This window comes from Opisthocomus hoazin, chromosome 6, assembly GCF_030867145.1.
Source record: "Opisthocomus hoazin isolate bOpiHoa1 chromosome 6, bOpiHoa1.hap1, whole genome shotgun sequence".
Lineage (NCBI taxonomy): Eukaryota > Metazoa > Chordata > Aves > Opisthocomiformes > Opisthocomidae > Opisthocomus > Opisthocomus hoazin.
The window spans coordinates 70,280,327-70,300,957 of record NC_134419.1 but is presented as its reverse complement, the minus strand read 5'-3'; the positions used below and the strand labels follow the sequence as shown (position 1 = coordinate 70,300,957).

At 47.9% G+C, this 20,631-nt stretch overlaps 1 protein-coding gene across 18 annotated transcripts in view; it reads right to left on the bottom strand.

The window, feature by feature from the left end:
• TCF7L2 (transcription factor 7 like 2) overlaps window positions 1–20,631 on the bottom strand; it is a 180,293-nt gene that overhangs the window by 96,157 nt on the left and 63,505 nt on the right. For all 18 annotated transcript variants that reach the window (XM_075423762.1, XM_075423763.1, XM_075423770.1 and 15 more), the window contains exon 4: window positions 20,219–20,320. In XM_075423762.1, the coding sequence (XP_075279877.1) occupies window positions 20,219–20,320 (102 nt within the window). The remainder of the gene's footprint in view (window positions 1–20,218; window positions 20,321–20,631) is intronic.

Genomic DNA, 20,631 nt, shown 5'->3' with positions numbered 1-20,631 from the left:
TGTGTTGAGGTGCAGGAGTTTTTGGAAAAGTGCTGAGCACTAGTAACCCGTTTCTAAGAAGACCAGTGCCTCCATGCAGGCTGCCCTGCCAGGCATGCAACACAAGACATGACCATGCAGCAGTGTACGGCCCAGCACGTTACCGGCACCCGCGCACTGCAGCAGCCAGGTTAAAGCCAGCTCCAGTCTGCAACAGGAGGTGTTGGGCTTGCGTCTGGCCAGGGAGAAGCCCATCGGTCTCTGCTCCCATCCATCCAATTATACCTTCAATTACAGGCCATGGGGGGAATGGAGATGGAAGGCTACAATAATTCCCACCGTTACATCGATCCCTCTTTTACTGTTGCCGTCCTATTTCTGGAGATGGAAGCCACCGAATAAACACACCTACTCTACAATCTTGATTTTAACAGAGGGGCTGTCTCTAACCTGACAATCTTGCATCCTTGAGGACCATGAAATTCAACTAAAACCCAGCAGGTTACAGGTTCTCTCCCTCCTACACCCCGTTGTCTCTGAGGAAAGGATTTGGCCATTTCCTATTTTGCACAAACCAAGCAAGCCTCTGAAACCAGTAACCCCTCCCCGCTATAGCTGTTACTAAAACATTAACACCTTCCAGATTGAAAATCTCATAAGGCAAAAGGGGTGAGCAGGGAGAGGTAGGAGGGGAAAATCCCAGCTCGCTAGGTGCAGCTGAAAAATAACGAACGGCTTTGAAACTGGCCGGGCAATTCGGCCACGGTGATGCGGCGCTGGCGAGCACACACATAATGAATTGGGGATTCCCTGTGTCAGGGCCGGCTCGGAGAGCGAATTGCAGAGTTCCAGGGAGGATCAATAACTGTCAGAAGGAGAAGAAAGTGAGCACTAAATTCGCTCGCCTTTCATCTTCAACAAATGGAACAGAAAATCTGATGGATGACAGAACCTTTCGTTTCTATAGCGTTCTTGTTGAACTAAAGACTAGTGACATTGAGATGATTTTCGACATGCACTTCTGTGGATCCAGCAGCAATTATAAAAATAAAAATAAAAGAATTCCGTTACAAAGAAGCTCCCAAACCAAAAGTAGTAATTTGGAAGGGCAGGGTAAATAAAAAATACTAATGAAAGCCCGTGCCAGTGGTCAGCCCCTAGCATGTGAGAGTGCAGAGTTTTGGAAGCATGGAGTACATTAAACACAACACACCCCTTGCCTCCCCCATAATTAAGTTAGAGATGTGAGAGCAAAAGCAATAGAGGCTGTCTGCTTAGTTTCTCTGCTTGGCAGGGCACCACACACACATGCACACAATTTCTCGTCTCCTCCATTTGTGAAAGGGGGGGGGGGAAGAACAGATAAACAAAAAAAAGCAAAGCAAACAAAAAAATTCCCAGATTTCAAAGACAGAAAATGCTACTGCTCAAAGAAATGCCAAAATCTCTTCTCCATCTTTTTATTCTCCTGTAGACAGTCACTCAACCCATCAGGAAAATTACATTAAAGAATAACACCACCACCACCACCCGAAGGGAGACAGGACCTTTTGTACAATCCAGCTGGCTTCTGTACCTTGGCTTTCAGATCAGATATTTATTTTGGCATGTGGGCGGTGGGGGAGGGGGAACCATCTCTGGACACCTTATGACATACTTCACCGTGGTGTAACAGTTCAGAGCACGGAGGCACATCTCTGATTGCTGCCCAAGAAAGCTGGACATGCGACACGATAACCTACGGAGCCTTTACCCCTTAGACTATCACACAAACCAGCCACAGGGCAAGGTGGGGGGGAAAAAAGGTCCCAGTAAAGAACGTGTGACTGGTCTTCAACCTTACGATCTGGATTCAGCCAAAGAGGTGGCGTTAACCAAAGCCACCACTCACAGGGGCCTGGGACCAAAACACTTTCTTGGAGTTCGCTCTCTCGCCTGGGTGGGCTGCTGGGGTCTCCCACCACTGGGATAAGGCATTTGCAGAGAACGTGCCACCAAACGCAGCTCCGAAGAGGCATCTTTCCGCCACTGAAATGGAAACTTAAAAGCCTGCAAAATGAATGCAGTGACTCAGCTGGGTACAAGGGCTTGGTGTAAAGCTCAGAAACTGGCCTATACGTGCTAGTCCAACCTTACGGCATGCGTGCAGGAAGGTTACTCCTGCTTTCTCAGTAGAATAAAGATATGAAATGACTGGCTCCAAGACACTAGACTAGCTGATGGCAGAGCTGGCAGTGAAAAATAAAAAGAAAAACCAAACCTTGGCCCTTGTATTTTAATCCAAACAGACCACGCCACATGAAACTGAGATTAGCATGGGCTCTGTAATATCTTTTAATGCCCACCACGGGCCCGTTGTCCTCTCAGCTCCCCGGCCCACGCTGGCTCCGCACCATGCCCCGTGGTTTCCCACCGACGCACAGCGTTCCTGCCAGCCCCGGCCTCGCAGCCACCCAGCCCGCGCCGTGCCGGCCCTCTGGCTTTGCTTTTTGGGAGACCAAGAGAGTCAGGAACCCAAGGACACCGCTCCAATAGCCTCCTCCGGAACCATAAATACTTCCCTGTATGTTTCTCCAGCCCAGTTTCATTCATTTATTTCAGAAGAGCAAGGCTGTACACAGCCACAGCCCTTTTAACTGCAGGACACCCAGGAAAATAACCTCCTTTAGATATTGTCCCCTCAGTCCCACCCTGAGAGAATATCAGCAACGGCCCACCCGAAAATCTGCACCACCTAACAAAGGGAGCGAGATGCTTGACATCCCAATTGAATAATTAGATAATTTTGGTATCTCAATCAAATTCTGGTTTGAGAAATGAGGCCACGTCTCCATATGAAAAAGATAAATCAATCCAGAATACGCAAATGCAATTTTAAAGGAGAAGATCTATTCTAGATCATACACAGATGCAGAACCCACAACTTCAGATTAACAGCGTCTTCCTAGTTTAGCTTAATCTACTTTGAAAGCAAATTACTCTGCCCTTGGCAGAGGCACTCTTCTTTGCCTACAACAGCACCTTCACACAGGAGCTACCAAGAAGCAGCTCGTCGAGAGCAAGCCCGCGTGCAGACGAGGCATTGTTTCCCACAGACCGGAGCCTCTCGCTGTGCCTTCCCGCCCTAAAAGCTCTAAGAAGTTGCTGATACAGAAGGGCTGCTTTGCTTCACCTCGTAGATTAGTGCTTCTCCGTGCTGGGTTACACAGCCTCCTAGCACAATAAGGTGCCACCATTAGCTGAACAGTATTTTACAATCTGGATTTTTCTCCATTGAAGACACCTTTTTCGCTTCTTGGAAGGGTTTGTAAAATATCCTCTAAGTCTATGTTAAAATAAGCAGAAGCAACCATCGTCTCCAAGCAGGATCTCCTCAGCACATCGCAAAAGGCTTTGCACGAGGTTTCCAGCGCTCGACAAGGGGCATCCCATGGGGGCAACGCGCTCCAGCTGACAGCAGGTCTAATCTGGGAGCTGACACTGACTCCTTGTGTGGCCTTGGGCAAACCACTTAACCTCTCCACATCTCAGCCTTTCTGCCCATAAATGAGGGCAATAATACCGAGCTTCGTCTTTTCCCTCGGGGACTGATAGGGAGCCTTGGGTTTGTACGGCACTTTGGAAACATCAAGTGCTACATAAGTGCTAAGTACCATTATCTAGAACTTCCACTGTCACCTCCCTAGGCAGGCACAGCAGATGCTGCTGAGAAGCAGCCCACGGAGAGGACTCTGGCCAAACGGAACGGACACATTTACCCCGAGGTTTCGCCAGGAAAACGTGCGAGCAGCAAAGGGAGATTTAAAGTCCTCTCCTCACAGAAACAGGAGCAATTTCTAGCACAGCATTCAGCCAGCAGAAGGGCAGCGCAGAGCCGCACAGGAGTCCATTCATCCCTTCGGACGGGTACAGCTCTCCTGTTGACAGCACAGGACAATGGAGAGCACCTCACTGCAGTGACTGTACCTGAAATCCGTGGCAGCTCTCCATCTCCAAATGCCCAACCAGAAAAACAGGAGTGTTTCTTTGAGTTCTTCTCCAAAACACCACCACACGCCCGTATCTCCCTAGGCTTGGTCAACATTCACAGGAGAAGCACGGCAACAAGCAGTATCCAAACCCCTACACCACCCAGCACGTGCTCACTCCAGAAGCTGGGCAAGCAACATCCAACTCTTAGGAAGTGCTGGCAGATATGACTTAGCCCATTTCTTGCTTTGCTAGTTTCCCTGAGCTCCACAGGTTGGATTCAGGTCCTGCAAGGTGAAGTGACACGAGAACACATGATGCTATATCTCCAGGGGCTCCTCCAAGCACATCCTAGGGCAAGGGTGGGAGACAAAACGGAGCAGGTGCCCCACTGCTTCACCAACACCCAGACGTTAAAAGATGCTGCTCCTCTTGGACAGCTGAGCTGGAGCTTGCCTGAAAGGTTATAGACACTGCATGTATCTGCAAGGAGCATTTTCTCCTCAGTGTTCTCATCTCTCCTCACCTACTGGTTCACCTAAATGAGAAAATATTTGCCAGTTTGAACGTCTAGGAAAAGATGGCCCTGAAAAGTACTACTGATGGCAACTGAACAGATAGATGGACTGGCTGTATGGCTGTATAGCAGACATCTCATGAACGTGTTCTGCAGTGGCACTAGAAATAGCACTGTTTCACCTGGAACAGCAATTACGCCTCTCCAGGAGATGAGGAGGAGCAGGGAAGCTGAGATCTCTTGCAGGCTGTTATTATCAGTAATGAGCTTATTTTCAAATCAAAGTCGACTGTTATTCCTGACTAGAGAAGGGTGGAAATTTTAAAAGAGTCCTAAGAAAACACTTCAAAATACTAACACTGATTTCTTTCTTTCTGTGTTTATACATTGCACAAAAACAGGGCAACCCAAGCTACATTAGGTTTATGCTGTGCTCTGTAACAAATCAGAGAAATTCATTAACTGACAAATCTAACCACTTTCTGTGACTACAGCAGTAAACGAATACAGTGGTAAGGACACCTGCCAAGACAGCGAATTTTATGCAAGTATTGGAGAATCTTCATGGAAAATAAACTTTTATCAATTAAAGAGTATCATTCGCGGCTCAACGCAGGGAACGGAAACACATCACATGTTCCCCAGCTCTGCTCAGAGGAGCTCCAACGCCAGCCGGCTCTGAAGAATGGCGCGTGGATGATCTCCAAGGCAAAACGCTGAAACTAGTGCATGACTAACAAAGAAAGATTCAAGAAAAATCACGATCTCTTCACTGATCCTTAACTAACAGGAAGGGCAATTCATCTCGCTGCACGAATGATTAATTACAAATTATTAAATCCAGCTCTACTCAGGATACTTACCCGGGCATCCAACTGCTCTGACATGTCAACAACTTTTGTTTTCTAAATCTTTGAAACCAGTATCAATTCAAAACACAAAGCGGAGTCAGATCTTCCACGGAGGAGCTGGCGCGCGCTTTCAGTGCCCAGCATCTCCAGTGCGGGCCAGACTCTGAGAAGGGCAGCTACTTGCCCTCCCTGCTCGGACCTTCGGAGACAGCCTTTTTCTAAGAGGACACTGCCTTTATTTTTACCCTCCTCCCTCTCTCCCATCAGTGTGAAACACACATGGAAGCGCCTGGAGAGCAACAGCTTACTGTCCCCATCCTCATGGCACAGGAGAGCATCTCTCCCAGCCAGGGAGCTGGGGAGAAGCGTGCCCGTGAGCAGACGTCCTGCCGCACTCGCCGCGGGGATGGGGGGCACGGGAAGGAGAAATTCTGGAAGCAGGAGAAAGTGTAGGGCTGCGAACACGCATCCCAACACAAAGCAGCTGGAGGATGTGCGGATATGAAAATGGGATACATTATTATTCCATAAATTAAGTTAAAGCAACCTCAGCACATCCCAGACCTTTAATACCGGGCTGCTGCACACCAAGCCAGTTGGCTTCACGCCTGCAAAATGTTTCAACTTCACTCAACTTAGGCAAGCCCCACGTTTTATTAAAACAGGTTTATCTTCCTGCAAATAAACCTCAACAGCTTTTACGCCCTGAAGAAGCAACTTTGGTTTGCCGTCTCTCGCTCCTCCCCGCTGCCCACAACAAAACATACATTCAAAACGCGACGAGTAAAGAATTACCAGTTACAGCTTTCTGAACCTTGCCCACGCCGGGCTGGTATGCAACAGGTTTCAATGTTTGTTTTTATAGTAAATAAAGCAAAAGTATCATGAGACAAGTAAGCTCCTTGTCTCTCCTTGGCCCTCTTTGAAGACAGCCTTTTATTTTGAGACTTAAGCAAAATTGTAAAGCAGTTAACAAAATAAAAGGCATTGCCTATCTCACATTTCAGGCTGTGCCAAATAATCTCGGCAACCTTAAAATATGCAAGCTTGCTGTCAGCCATTTAATGAAGAAAGATTAATAAAAATTAAAATGTAACCCCCCCACAAACACTTTCCCCTCTCCTTAAACGTCTGCCAGTCTGCCCCATAATCTCCTTTTTCCTGATAAAAAGCAATAAAAAAAAGGGAAAAAAAACCCCAACAGTTTTCCAGGCAAACGGCAAAACCTAAACAAAATTAAAGAAGCGTAAAGCCCAACTTGCACAGCAGACAAGTACGCAGAGAACACTGTGACCTTTCCTTATCACCCACTGACATGCTTAATCGTTTCCAAACAAAAAATGCTCTTTTCCACCACTTCTCCGGTCCACGAGCACCTCCAGCGCCGGCGCGGCTGGCGAAGAGTTAAATCTCCCACTATCCCCTGCTGCCTGCGAAAAATCACGGGAACAATTGAGACATTGTCCAGCGAACAAGACTCCCAGGGACTGACATTTTTGTTTATGTCCCAGTTCTCAGCCTGTCAATTTTCACTCCCAACCTTAAAAGCCAGGCTTGCCCCAATACAGTCTGCCCTCGGCTGAAAAGGCTCCACTTCATTTATTTTATTAAAGCTATGGCGTGTTTATGATCCGGAGCTCGTCCCCGTCCAAGGACCTGTTGGTCCCATCCCCCTGCCCTCCTCGCTGCCCTGCAACAGTGACTTCCTAACTCCGAGGAGGCTTTGCCATGCCTTTTGCAGAGCCACTGCTGGGAAGTAACTAGGCTTAGGCTAAAAACCAACGTTCGCATTTTGCTGGGCTGTGAAATATGTATTACTGTACTCCAGTCCCTTAAAATAGCGTTTGATTATTAAGCGGGATAGGGTAGAGGGGTAGGGAGTTGCATACTAAGCCAGAGTGACAGAAACTTCAAAAAGAAAATTAAAAAACAAAAAAAAAAAAAGGGAAGAAAAACCCCACACCCGCTCCCAATACCCAGCAGCAAACTAGAAAATACACGTAATGGAGTAAAGCAAACATCTCGGAGCAAAGCGGCGTTCTCTCGGCGGCTCCGCGGCTGCGTTTCCTGCCTGCCTTTTCATAATGACCAGCGCGTCGGGCTCAAAATACATCTCCCTCTCCTTCACCCCCGCCGTCCTCTCCCCCCCCTTTCCCAGCAGCTTTTTTTTTCCCCTCGTTATGCTCTCCATACTTTATCTCCATGAAAAGCACACACAGCGGTCACCAGCGTTTCCTGTTTGCCGAGTGTGCTTTAACTGTCTCACACCCTCGGCCGCGGCGCTGGAATGCACAGCATATGGCATTGTGAAAGGCTTTACTGTCGAATAATGGCAGCAATGCAGTCCTGCTGGTTTATATCAAACCCTGTCACTCTCTTCACGGAGGTCTCTCTCGTGCTCTCCGAGAGGCGAGGTAAAACACACACACACACACACGCACGCACGCTACTTGGAGTCTCACGCAGGACCTCAGCAGAAGCCCGTCTGGATCGAGACCTGCAAACCCCAGGCAAGCAAGATTGTAGCTTATAAAGTTGTGACTTGCAGTCGCTCGTGATTTGTTTTGAATCTTAGTCCCCATCACGTCTGCAGGATCCCGTTCCAGGTAGACAAAGGGGGTGTTAGAAACTTCTTAGTTCCTCGCTGCAATTCCTACGGGCAGAGCCACAGGCTGGGGGACGGCTACATGTCCGAGTCCCCCTTCTCCAGGGTGGCAGGGCTGGCGGCCTGAGCCACCGCCTGAACTCCAGCCTAGAGCGCAGCTTCATCTTCCTCTGCCTTCCAAAAAACCAGCACCAATATATTTGGTTACGAAAACACGCACGCGGAAGCCAAACATACACCGCCACCTCTCACTTTGGGTCAAAGTTTCAAAACTGCGTTTTCGTTTAAGTGCTCACAGGTTTATTTCTGTGGGTTGTTTTTTTTCTTTAAAGCAACTTTAAAAGAAAAAGACTCACAAATAAATAAATAAAGCGCTGCTTCCAACAGCAGTCAGGTTTAGCTAAGGCACTCACAAAGGTTATACTTCAAAGTGCTTTTTGTGTAGATCTTGCAGTGGCCTCCCATGCCCGGATGCATTCGCCCAGCAGACGCTGAAGTGAGCAGCAATACTTTTAAAGCCCATTGAAATGCACCCATCCACCCCCTCTTCATAAAAGGAAGCCTTACTTAACAGGCATTTATTATTGCTGAACGAGGGTTGAAAGTTCAGCGTACTTATAGACCAAAATTATCTAGATTTCTGAGTTTGCAGCCCACGTTTAAGTCCTAACGAGCTATTGTACCACACTCACTGCTATTAACTCTTTGATGTCAGGCGCCCATGTTGCTCTTTTAAACATCTCACAGACGTCCAAGGGAAAAAGTGCAAAGCTTACTTGTGCTGAAGGACAGGTGAGCAACTGTGAGGTTTTTTGCCTTTGGTCCCCTCCAGCAAAATATGCCAAGACAACCACAGCGTGAAATATGCATAAGACAGCTTAGCCTACCAGTTCGGACTGCGAACTCGGAGTCAGGGGAGCTGTACATCCCTCTCAGCTTTGCTGGGATCCGATATGGAGAACACGTTACCTTTCCAGGAAAGGGACAGGAGCACACAGTGCCCCTGACACCACATGCGTACAGCAGCCGAACCACCGCCGTGCCTTGCGCTGCGCAGACTCCGTCTCTCCTGGGCCCATGCTCTTCAGGGCAGGGAGAACAACCTGCTTTTCTGAGAGTTGCTTGGCTGTTAGATCCTCTTAAATATAGGTGACAATAAAGTGATAATGAAATTTTAAATCTGCACTAAGCGCTTTGACCTGCTCATTGCGCAGTCACAGAATCACAGAATCACAGAATGGTAGGGGTTGGAAGGGACCTCTGTGGGTCATCTAGTCCAACTCCCCTGCCGAAGCAGGGTCACCTACAGCAGGCTGCACAGGACCTTGTCCAGGCAGGTCTTGAATATCTCCAGAGAAGGAGACTCCACAACCTCCCTGGGCAGCCTGTTCCAGTGCTCTGTCACCCTCAGAGGGAAGAAGTTCTTCCTCATGTTCAGACGGAACTTCCTCTGCTTCAGTTTGTGCCCATTGCCCCTTGTCCTGTCGCTGGGCACCACTGAAAAGAGCTTGGCCCCGTCCTCCTGACACCCACCCTTGCTTGGACGGTGCTTGGGAGGAGAAGGGTCCCTAATTTTCCAACCCCACACTAAGGCACCTGATCCCGACCACCAGCGAATAGGAGCAGGATGATGCTTTAATGCAAGAGCCACCAGCCCAGCTCAGTGCCCAGGCGAGGAGCAGCCGAGTCGGCCAGAAAGCGAGCAACACGCCAGCTCTTTGGCCGTTCTCCTCTCCCATCGGCGCTGGGGCTGCTCCCTCACATTTTCTCACTGTTTACTCATCCTGCAGATTCCTCAGCGATGTGAGGTGGCCAAATGGTCGCCTACGCAGGAACGGAGTTTAACAGCCCATCTACGGCGTGAGCGGACGCTCCCTGGACGTGCTCTGGGCACGACAAGCAGAACAAGTCACTGCAGGGCGAGCTTCACCGAGGTCTTACAGCACCTCCGTAACTGCCCGGCCACACACTCAGCTTTGGACACAGATGCGAGCAAACTTCACCTTCAGTCCAAATGGCATCTGCTACAACCTCACATTTACCCCTCAGGCAGCAATTGCGGAGCAACCGTCACGCTTCAGATTCACACCAGAGCTTATCCCAAGGTAACCTGTCCTGGCCATCAAGAGCCCTTTAATGAGGAGCAGGTTACTTCACGTCCAGTAAACAACTTCCCTCCAAAGAGCTCGGCATGCCTGAAAAGCATCGAGATGGGAGTCAACATGGAGCAGTCACGGCTTTAGCAATAAAAACCCTTGCTTGCTTCATACTAATTAACCATGTAGACATGCCCAACATGCAGTAACAGAAGTTCTGCCGCCAGGGAAAACTCTGTAGGCTGCAGCCGTTTGGGGTTTTCTAATGATACTGCGTCCATGCAGCTGCTTGGCAGGAGAAGCGTTCAGGGCCGTAAATGCACGCTAAGAAAGTCTGGAGGCTTCAGGTAGCTTCACTCTGCTTTCCTCTGTAAAACACCATTTCCTTATTACCTGGCAGTCACATCCCCGTAACACGCAGTATTGATACTGCAGAGCTCCATGGCCATAGAGCCAGGCAGTATTTTGTTGTTTTGTCCTTCCCCTCCCAGACGCTATCCTTCCAGCCAGGAGAGGAGACCATGGAGATTTTGTGCATTTCCCAGTAGGCAGATGAGCAATAAGAGACCAAAACGTTCCTTCAGGTTGTCTCCTCCTCCTCCACCCTTAGCCCTGGGAAGAAATACGTCAGCACAAGGACAAGCTCCCTCAGGACGTGCTATTCCTTCTCCCCCTCCCTTTCCTTTCTCAGTACTCACTGGCCAGGGCACAGGCAGAAGCCACTACAATCCGTCACGCGGGGCTTTATTTCTCATAAATGCTCATTTCCAGCACCCTAACTCAGAAAAGCCTCCTACACAAGACAAGACTTTGAGCACACACTTAAGTATTGTCCTGAACACAGATAGACACCAGCTCAGGTTTAATGATTGCTTGAATCAAGGCCTAAAAAGTAAAAAAGGAAGGGGAAGCTAGTTTCCACGGTAATAGCAGTCAAGAAGTCTTTGAGTCTTGCCAACAGGAAAAATGCGTGTTGGAGAACCGCTCGCCTCTCCTAGGAAACTAGCCCAGACCCACCTCTTTCTGCAGGCTAGCACTGCCAGGGCCAGGGACACCAGCAGGTCCTTACCGCGCACCAAGCAGAACGTAGAGGGGTAAGGTTGCAAAATAAAACAACCAAAAACAAAACACAAAACAAAACCAAACACCACAAAAAAACACCCCCAAACCCAAGGATTTGGTTACTTCTTAATTCCATGAGGGAGGCCAGTCAGAAAGCACCCTTCCTCTTGGACACACACACGTACAGGTTCAAACCATGCCTGCCCAGGACCCCCCACCAGCCCACCCCTCAGCCTGTACTTATCACTCCTACACAAGCGAGTCTGGTTGCAGAGCTGCTGCTTGCTGGAGCAGAGGAAGGACTGGTTCAGCTCCCACAAACTTCCCAATTCCGAGAGATGAGACATAAGGTACGTCCGACACCAGCACTCACGGATACACAGGGTCCTGACAGCACCTAAGCAGCACCAAAACTAACTTTCCTCTAAGGTCTGATCTGAGTTAGGATTTTAGGTTTAGATTTCAAAAACTACTTCAGGTTTTAGTTTGGGGTTTTTTGCTTTGTTTGTTTATATTGTTCTTCTGGGTGGTTTTTTTGTTTTCCTGTGGGGCTGCAGGATTTTTTGCATGTCTCTGAAATGCGGATATGGAAATCCTCAGCTTCTCAAAATCAGCTTAGGAAAGTCACTTCACATCTTTCTGGCCGCACTGGTAAAACAGAGGCGGGAGCAGTGCTTCCCCATCTCAGGCAGGCGCTGAATGACTTTGCTCACTGGTATCTGTCTGGTACAAGCGCAGCTTCAAGGCAAGGTCCCCTGGAATCAGACCCCTGCTACCAGCCTGCTGCAAATTCCAAAGCAAAGTCTGTCTGACAAAAATTTCTAGCTTAGTTTTGTGAAATCAGGCACAGAACATTGCTTGGGGAGAGATTAGGGGTGGGAGATTGTTTTACAAAGGCAACGTCCCTTGTTATTTGCAACACCTCTAACTTTCCAAAGGCTTCCCACAATGGGTCTGCTCCTTGCCAAATAGGTCTGCACACGACAGAGGAGAAAGCATCTTCCCATCTCATTATGCAGTGGCTCACCAGGCAGCTCCAGTTTCTTTCACAGGAGAGAGTACAGATGTCTACACAGTCCAGAAAGTGAAGTATCCCATGAATAATCCAATCCCTAACCGCATGAACTGGTGAGAAAAGCAGTAATCCTGGGCTTGAGCAACTTGGCAAAGCAAATGGTCCTGAGCCCAGCAATGCCAGCTTCCTTCCTTTCTTTTTGATGATAAATACCTGCTGTTTTCTTTGCTACAGCACCTGGACACAGCACCCAGACCTTGTTTAGACAGAAAACAGGAGGTTCCTATTCAAGTGAGCTCTTCTGCATGGGGAAGTTTTTGTGCAAGGGCTAGAGAGTGAACTGAAAAATGCAGAACAACTATTTCGAATTATCTCTCCGTGTGGACACCGTTATTCAGCACTAAGAGTTTCTTTGTGAGAATTAGCTTAATCCGTTTCCAAAGCGGATTAAGCTAAACCGCACAAAGGACCTCTTACTGCTGAGTAAGAGTGGCCGCATGGAGAGATAATGAGGAATAGTTATTCTGAGACAGCTACTTCGACTGCATGTTCGGGCTTTCGCGCTCTGCGTCAACAACCCCGAAGCCATACTGGAAAGGGAAGGCTGCAGTTCTAGAAATTTGGGCAAAAACAGCGTCAGGGCTGTAGCATGCCCATTAAACCTTCCGCTCTGTGCACGACGGCTGCTCCTGCTCCAGCCGGCGTGGGCCCTGGCTCCAACCCAGGCTGCATTATTCAGTACCTACTTCTCTCAGCTCCAGATTGAGCCCAGCCACAAACTTCAGCTGCAGACGGGGTGCACGGGGAGAAGGACCTGCGGCGAGCGGCCCTGCCAAGCCTGCCGCCCTCGGCACACGCCGCCTTTGATCTGACAGGCTCACCCATCTGGCTCTCCGGCATCACCCGGCGCTGCCGCAGCTCCCAGCCTGCTGCCAAGCCTGCGCGCCCGCGCTCCGGGCACCGGCCCTCCGCGCTCTCCCCGCTCCTCTCGCCACAACCGCTCTGCTGCACGAGCGCTGACGGCGTGACGGTATTTAATTCGAGGCCCACGCAAGTCCCTAGAAGCGAATTTAACACGCGCGCTCCAGCGTAACCAACCGCCTCGTGACTTCATCCAAACGGCAGCTCGGGCTCCTCTGTGCTTCCTAAACCATCTTCCCAGCATAGGCTTCCACACCTTGAAAGGCTGCTCACTGCAGTTTTACAGTACCCCAAACTGGCTGGTCAGAAAGGGCCAGAACTTAAGGCACTCGTATTTGTGTCTCATTTGGGGCACAGTGGGTATTTTCAAATAAAAGGTACAAGAGGGAAGCCTGCAGTAGATGCACTCCCAGCCACCCTGAAGGCAGCACAGTTACGTCCTTCTTCAGGATCTCTGATGAGCAAGCTTTCATCTCGCTTCCCCCTCACCCAGAGAGTTTCAGTACTCAGATACATCAGAGAGAGACATCCCAGGTACATTTTGGTGTGCCATGGCATGTCATAACGCCAAATCTCACGGCTCCAGCTCAGGAGCAGGAGCTGCAGCACAGCCCCTCCAGGAAACCAAAACTGATGGTGGTTCACCGTGATACCCTGGGCGACGAACCCGCTGCCTCGGGAGGACCTGCCGAGCTGTCTCCGGTAGCGTCCGAGGAGCCCAGCCCTGCCTGGAGCGCTGGGCCATCGCACGGCGAGGCACCCAGCGCCCGTCAACCAGAGCCCTCACGGGCACCGAGGCCCAGGCTCTGGGTGATTCACACGCAACGGATGCTCAACAGACTGTGCCGAGCGTATCATAACCCCTGCTCCGCTGCCTTTTCCTAGAGCAACGCTTATGGTTGCCAACTCCTACGATTTTACAGCCAGCCTAGCAATACCTGCTATTCTTCTTAAAGCGTGGTAGCCTTGAAGTCAAGTGTTCAGGGAAGAACCTCAGCCTCCACTTACAGCTCACAGCAAGCTCCTGAACTGCTGTAGAGAAAAGTTTGAGAATGAGCGGAGAATACCCTGCAGGCTCAGGAACCAGAGAACAAATAAAGAGAATACAAAATGTATTATTTAAGAAACAGAAAACAAACAAAAACAACACCAAAACCAACACCACCAATCCTCCTGATCTTTTGAGGCCTGAGTCACGATCCTAGAACAATTGGGGCTGGCAGCACTGTGCATTTTACAGCACTTATTCACAGCTGAAATATCCCAACATCCAAATACTTCAGAGTTCTCGGAGCTACTCGCAGATCTCCTGACTACAACCAAGCGTGACAATTCATCCCAGCTGCCAATCCAGCCCCAAGGTGTCTGCTGAGGGTGCTTTAGCGCTGACTGATGTTTGCAGAAGCATTAAATTCCTGCTCACTTCACAGTACGAGGTACAAGCCTGCACATCTCCGCAGCCTCGACGTTCAAGCAGAGGGGTTGCCTCAGTACCTAAACAGGGTCTGTAGATGATGGACACTGTGCCACAGAGTAAACACAATGGCATGAAGCAGTCCCCTAAAGTCTAAATTGTTTTGCAACACATCAAATTACCAAGTGAATTGCTTTTTTAGGTGTCCACATTTCTCCTGTACTCTACACAAACCAAGCACCAGGCTTCCCATTCATATTTACTGGGTACTGAATATAACATGTGCGTTTTATAGGAATCCATCCAAAATAATTTTATTGGGCTGCTGGTAGATGAATTCTATACTTAGCCCTAAGCATTCAGGTTTGAACACAGGTTTTTTTAGACACAACTCTTCCCAATGAAAAATTAAAAGGAATTAGCGGTGAAAGATTTAGCCACAAAATTCTCAGCAAGTTTAATTTGTTCCGTGGCTTAATTCCATGCAGCTCCAAAAATTCAGGACAAGATGTGTGCACACTTTTGGGCATGTATTAATGAAACATTTTGTTTATTTTGCAACTGCCAGAGCAATTAGCCAAATAAAGTAGAGAGCATTTACAAAGGCGAGAGTCACTAAAGGAGCTTTACCATTCAGCCCGCACGGATATTTCTGCAGCGCGAGCCTCGGGGACCTGTGTGCTGGGTCCATGCACCGAGGGGTAGCCCACCTGCCGTCAGGGACTGCCAGGGTACCAGTACAGCTCAGACACACAGCCCTCTCCCCACGTATGTGACCCTCTCGATACCAGGCACTGACGTGAACGATGCCCAACCCCTACCATGCCACCACATCCCTGCAACTCCCAACACCACCTGCGTGCCCACAAGATCGCCCTGTGGATCTCCAGGGAAGAGGGTGTCCCACACGCGGCCTCAAATCCTGAAACATCTTCAGAGGTTACTGCAGAGGAAGAACAGCTTCTCTGCAGCGAAATATTAAAGACAAACAAAGCAAAAGCTTTACAAGTCCTCTTGGGGCACCGCGAGTAGACGTTGCAAGGTTATGCTTCCCGATGGCTCTGTACATACAGGACCATGTCTGGGTCTGGATGCACCCCACTTCTGGCCTGTCTGAAGGGACGCTGTAGGTGAATTATAAAAACCAGCTAAGATAAACCACATGATTACTTGTCGGTATTTATCTTTTCTTTCAAAGTGCGTAACTTCAAACCACACAAGGCTGAAAGAAACCAGGGACCAAGCAGGGCAGACTGCGCAGCCTCAGCTCTAACTGCTCTGGGAAACAACTCCCGGTCCCCGCAAACCGCCCAGCGGTCCCAGACACCTGCTGTCCACACACGCCGAAGAGGCTGAGAACAGAAGGTATGTTTCAGATGGTTTTGCCTTCAGTTTTGTCATCTTTTGTTTTGACAACACATTTTTACCTCCTTAAGGAAAAAAAGGAAAAAAATTAGATACACAACTGCACAGTGATTCTTTGTTCTTGGGGATTCAGTCTACTTCATAGCTGTGTTCATTGCACATTAGAAAACCCAGGCCAAACAGTACTAGAAGTCCTCCCCCAAGATAACATCTACATTTACTTCAAAAGGCCTCCTTGCAGAAGAAAATGCAAGAATTATTTAAACTTGTTTTGTAAGAAATATACTGTACCAAACCTCCACCATTTCGGGTTCAGAATGTTTTTGCCTGGTACAAAGGCAGGTAAAAGCAAGCCTCTGTACAGCCGAGACTGCAGGAGGCAGGATCCTGGGACAGGTCTTCCATCCACGCCCCTGCCCAAAACAGGGTATGCTCGAGTCAGAATATTTGCTCTGCAGAGAACAGGGAAGAACAGCACTGGTTTTCTTCTTAAGGTTGTAGGAATGCATGCGTAGATAAAAACAGTTTCTTAAGAAGCTTGCTTTCTGTAACGAGCAGATTTTGGAGATCCTTGCACAGACATACCACGCTCATTTTCACTTGCCTGTCCACACCGCACCAGAAAATTTGCCTGTGAGAATCCCACTCCTAAGGCACCCAGATCCCATCTCCTCACCACACCGGTGCACACACACGGAGTGGATCAGGTGCTTGTTGAACACAGGACTTCAGGACATCTAGCACCCTACCCGCTCGGAGGAGCACGCAAGGCACCCCTCTGGGGTCCACTTTACACCCAGAAACTTCCTGCTAAAACTGTTTTACAAGGTCTTAATATCTTCAGTGAAATCAAAGGTCAAAAAAACCAGGAGAAATCACCATAAAAGCCCTTAAAAAAAATCCCAGCCTCATAATAGTACTATCCACAAGCTGAATTCAAAACTTTGACCTAGCAAGCTTAATAGCGTACTATTAATACAATTTTTCCCCCAGTTTTCTTTCACCTTTGGACACAGATGAGCAGCATGACTGTGCCAGAGCAAGACGCAAGGGTCTTACAAGACGAGTGAAGCACCTAAATGCAAATAAATGCATTGGTCTTAAATGGAGCCTCCTGCTGTACCTTCCTCAAGACATGCTGAACATAATTTCAGTTTAATATTCTGTTTCTCATTATGGGCCTTGGAGACTCTCTTGAGCACCATGAAAAGCGGTATTAACCCGGCCCTCAGCACTGGGGGCAATCCAGCCAAATTATTCATGCTGGTCTTTTGCTTCGATTTTTGTAGTCTTAACTTAATGTTCTTAAACAAATCTGAAAGCAGGATGGCTGACAAATAGTACAGACTTTACTTAAGACATTGCAGACGGCCATGTTCTGCAGCCCTGAGTCATTCAGCTAAAAACCCGTGCTGAAGCCAAGGGGAGTTTCACCTGAGCTGGGCGTAAAGGCTGCAGCCCTGACGCGGAGCTCATGGTAATCAGAGCCAAGCACTGGGAAGCAAGAATATTAAAAAAAGAAAGGAAAGGGAAAAAAAAAAGTTGAAAAGAAAAAAAAAGGAAAAAAAAAAAGAACTCCCCCCCCCCTCCTTTCCTCTCTTTGTGATCCAGCTATGAAGATTAGCCTCAAATCCCTATTTCAGAGATAGAGGAAAGATAAGAACTGATTTGCAGGTGTTAGCATTTTCCTATAGATCTTCAGGGCAGCACAACTGATTTCAGGATGAAAAACTGGCATGGGTACGCTTGGCAGGCAGACAAGACACAACACCGTGGGCGGAGAACCAGTTTCTATCCCTACACGTTATACATTACGCTCGCACAGAAGAATCAGTATGCCCATGAAATACCCCTCATCGTTCCATCAAAAGATTAATCGCGCTTTCACGTATGCAGAACCGGGTGTAGAGCCTCACGCAAGAGCGGCCAGGTCCCAGGTGCTGCGGGCAGGCACAGCAGCAGCGAACGGGGACCCCAGAGAAGCCTGACACATCCCAGGCCAACTGGCATCCGCAGCCACTGCATCTCCCCCAAATGCCACTACCCGCTCTAACTTTATTTACCAAAAAAAAGACCATTTTTACCCCACAGAATGAATGCGGCCTGGGGCAGATGCCAGGAGAAAGGGTGGAAAAAGCTGCCCCTTATTTATCTATTTTAACAGAAAAGGGCAAACCAGTTTGCTGCTAGAAATAAACATTAAACCTTGCAGCATGCTCCCCCCCTCCTCAAAACCCCACTGCTCCCCCCCTCACTCCCTCCTCCTCTCCCTCCAACATTGTAAGTAGCACAAAAGATCACATTACAAATGCCAGCTGTGGCTCTTTTGGAAGGTGGCCTCCATCTCGGAGGTAGTATATGTTCCTCACGGCCTAAGTGGTTGCTATGGTAAATATGCTTTTTATTGAACAGCAGAGTGAAACAGCTTTTAAAGAGACCCATAAGAACCCCATAAATGGTCAAAATACACAGCAGATCAGCCTCAGCCTCCCTGGAAACAGGTTTCTCTTTATTTTCCAAAATGACTGTGATTTTTGACCCCGTTTTTTGTTTGCGTATTTCTGTTGTCCACTCATCTCCACCTCGCCCATACCCGGGTGGAGGGGCTGGAGAGGGCCAGGGGAGCCGGGACCCCAACCAGCCCCCCGGCACAACCAGCTGCTGTGGCTTTTAAAGGCAAGCGCCGCTCTCCTGCGCAGCACAAAGCTTCGGGGCCAGCGGATGCTCAGCGCTGGGAAGCGCAGGTGATCTCCAGCAAAGCCGCCCACCAGACACAGCCTGCCCTCCTAGGCTGCAGCCAGCCGGACCCTCCAGCTCCTCACCATCATCTCCTGCCAGCCCCACGCTGCTCCGCCACGCCAGCCCCACAGCCCCAGGAACGCTCCCGGACCCCATGCCGGTCCACAGGCACAGCAGTGAAAAAGGAATTCAAATAGGGAAGTCAGTTTGGTTCATTTCTAATTAAGAGTAAGATGATGGCAGGTTTTCATGGCTGTAGATTTCTAAATAACCAGCCAAACATCTTATCTCTGCTCTCTTCCTGCAGTGACGTCCCAAGTGGACAGGAAGGAAAAGCAAAGTCATTCTGAAAAAGTGCAGCAACCAGCGCTAGGTATTGACTAAGCAAATACCAGTCCTGCGCCCGTCGCTGCGCTGAGGGCTGGTCAGAAGCTACAGACTCTAAAAGATAGGAAGCTTGTTTGATTTTTAAACTGAAAACTAAGACATAGTAAAGGGTTGAAACTTCTCAAGTTAAAGTGACAACAATGGAATAAGCAGCTCCTCAAAAACGTCTAGTATGATTTTAGATGTCTAACAAAAAATCACCTTGGATGATCCACCAGCTACACCAGCTTTAGACAGTGTAACAAAAGATAAAGACCAAGCAATGTTTCATTTCCTGGGATTCACCTTGTTATCCATTGGCTATAGAAAAGTTTTTAAAAAAAAAATCATTTAAAACTTGATGATAAAGTATTTCAGAAGAAATATTCTAAGCCACTATGTGCCATCTTCTCCAGGGGTAAATTTCCCAGATGAGCGCTTGGAGCTAAGCTGCTCCTTAACCTGAGATGGCAGTTACACCGGCCATGGGTGAGGATGGGCCAGTGCATATCGCCCTTCTTGCATAACACCATATAAATCAACAGTTTGCTTTTAGACCTCTATGGATGCTATTTTTGAAAGTAAAATAAAAGCCCAGATCCCTCTCATGCAAATTGTATTGAACATTTCAAATCCAACATTGTTTTTAAAATACAAGCAAGAAAATTTAACCGAGAACTGAAAATCTGAGAAGTTCATAAAAAAAACCCTATGTTTAGCAATGCTACTTACTATAAAGAGAGTTTTATATTTTGCAGGTAAGTAGTAAACATTTGATAACACTTTTTATACTAAATGAGAAGTCATCACAACACAAAGGGACATGTGCTCTGCTGATCTTGGCTCCACTGAGCCTTCACTCAGGTAAACTGGTGACCAACGCTCACAAACTTTCATTGAAGATTTTGCACTAAGGAAAGATTTTTTTCGTAAAGGCTGTAGAACAGGCTTGGTTTATATTTTTTTTAATGCTTTCCAAGGTATCTCTTCGTTCACTTCAGTTCAATGTTGTCAGATGTGTAAACCAGCCTGATCGGACTTCACTGCCACAAAGCAATTCTGCAGTGTGTGAATTTAGAGCATTTTCATCTCTCCGCTCTCCTATGAGGCACATGAATGATAATTTCATAAACTGCCCAGCAACAGCAAATGTATTCCCTCCTTTTACCATGGGATCGTTAGGGTTTTTGTTTGTTTTGAAGTACTTCTCTTTTGGTTTGTGCAGAAGAAAACCGAAGACAACCAATGCCATTAATGTCAAATGCCTTTTTTTTTAAAAAAGAAAAACAAATGAAGAATATCTTTCTGCGTTTACTTACAACAATGTGTGCTGGAGATGGAGACCTAGCATCCTTGAGGGCTTGTCTACTCTGAAGGCTCCCTGCCTGAACATCAAGCAGTGGCCATTTCATCTGCAGATACTGGATGGAGGAAACAAAAATGGGGAAAGAAAAATGAGTTCAGAAAATAAAGGCAAAAAAAATAACAAATTTAGGTAACATGGGTAAAAAGATATAAATCAAAATTTATGCAAGGAACTGAAACAAAAACTAAGACGACTTTGCATGTTTATGGAGACAAAACCTGTGCAGAACACTAACAATTTCATACCACTACATTACAGTTCAGGAATAACAAAATAAAGTAGATTGCAAGGACAGTATTACATTAATTTTCTTAATCGTAACAAATCTAGAAGAATAATAGAACACACACAGAAACAAAATATCAA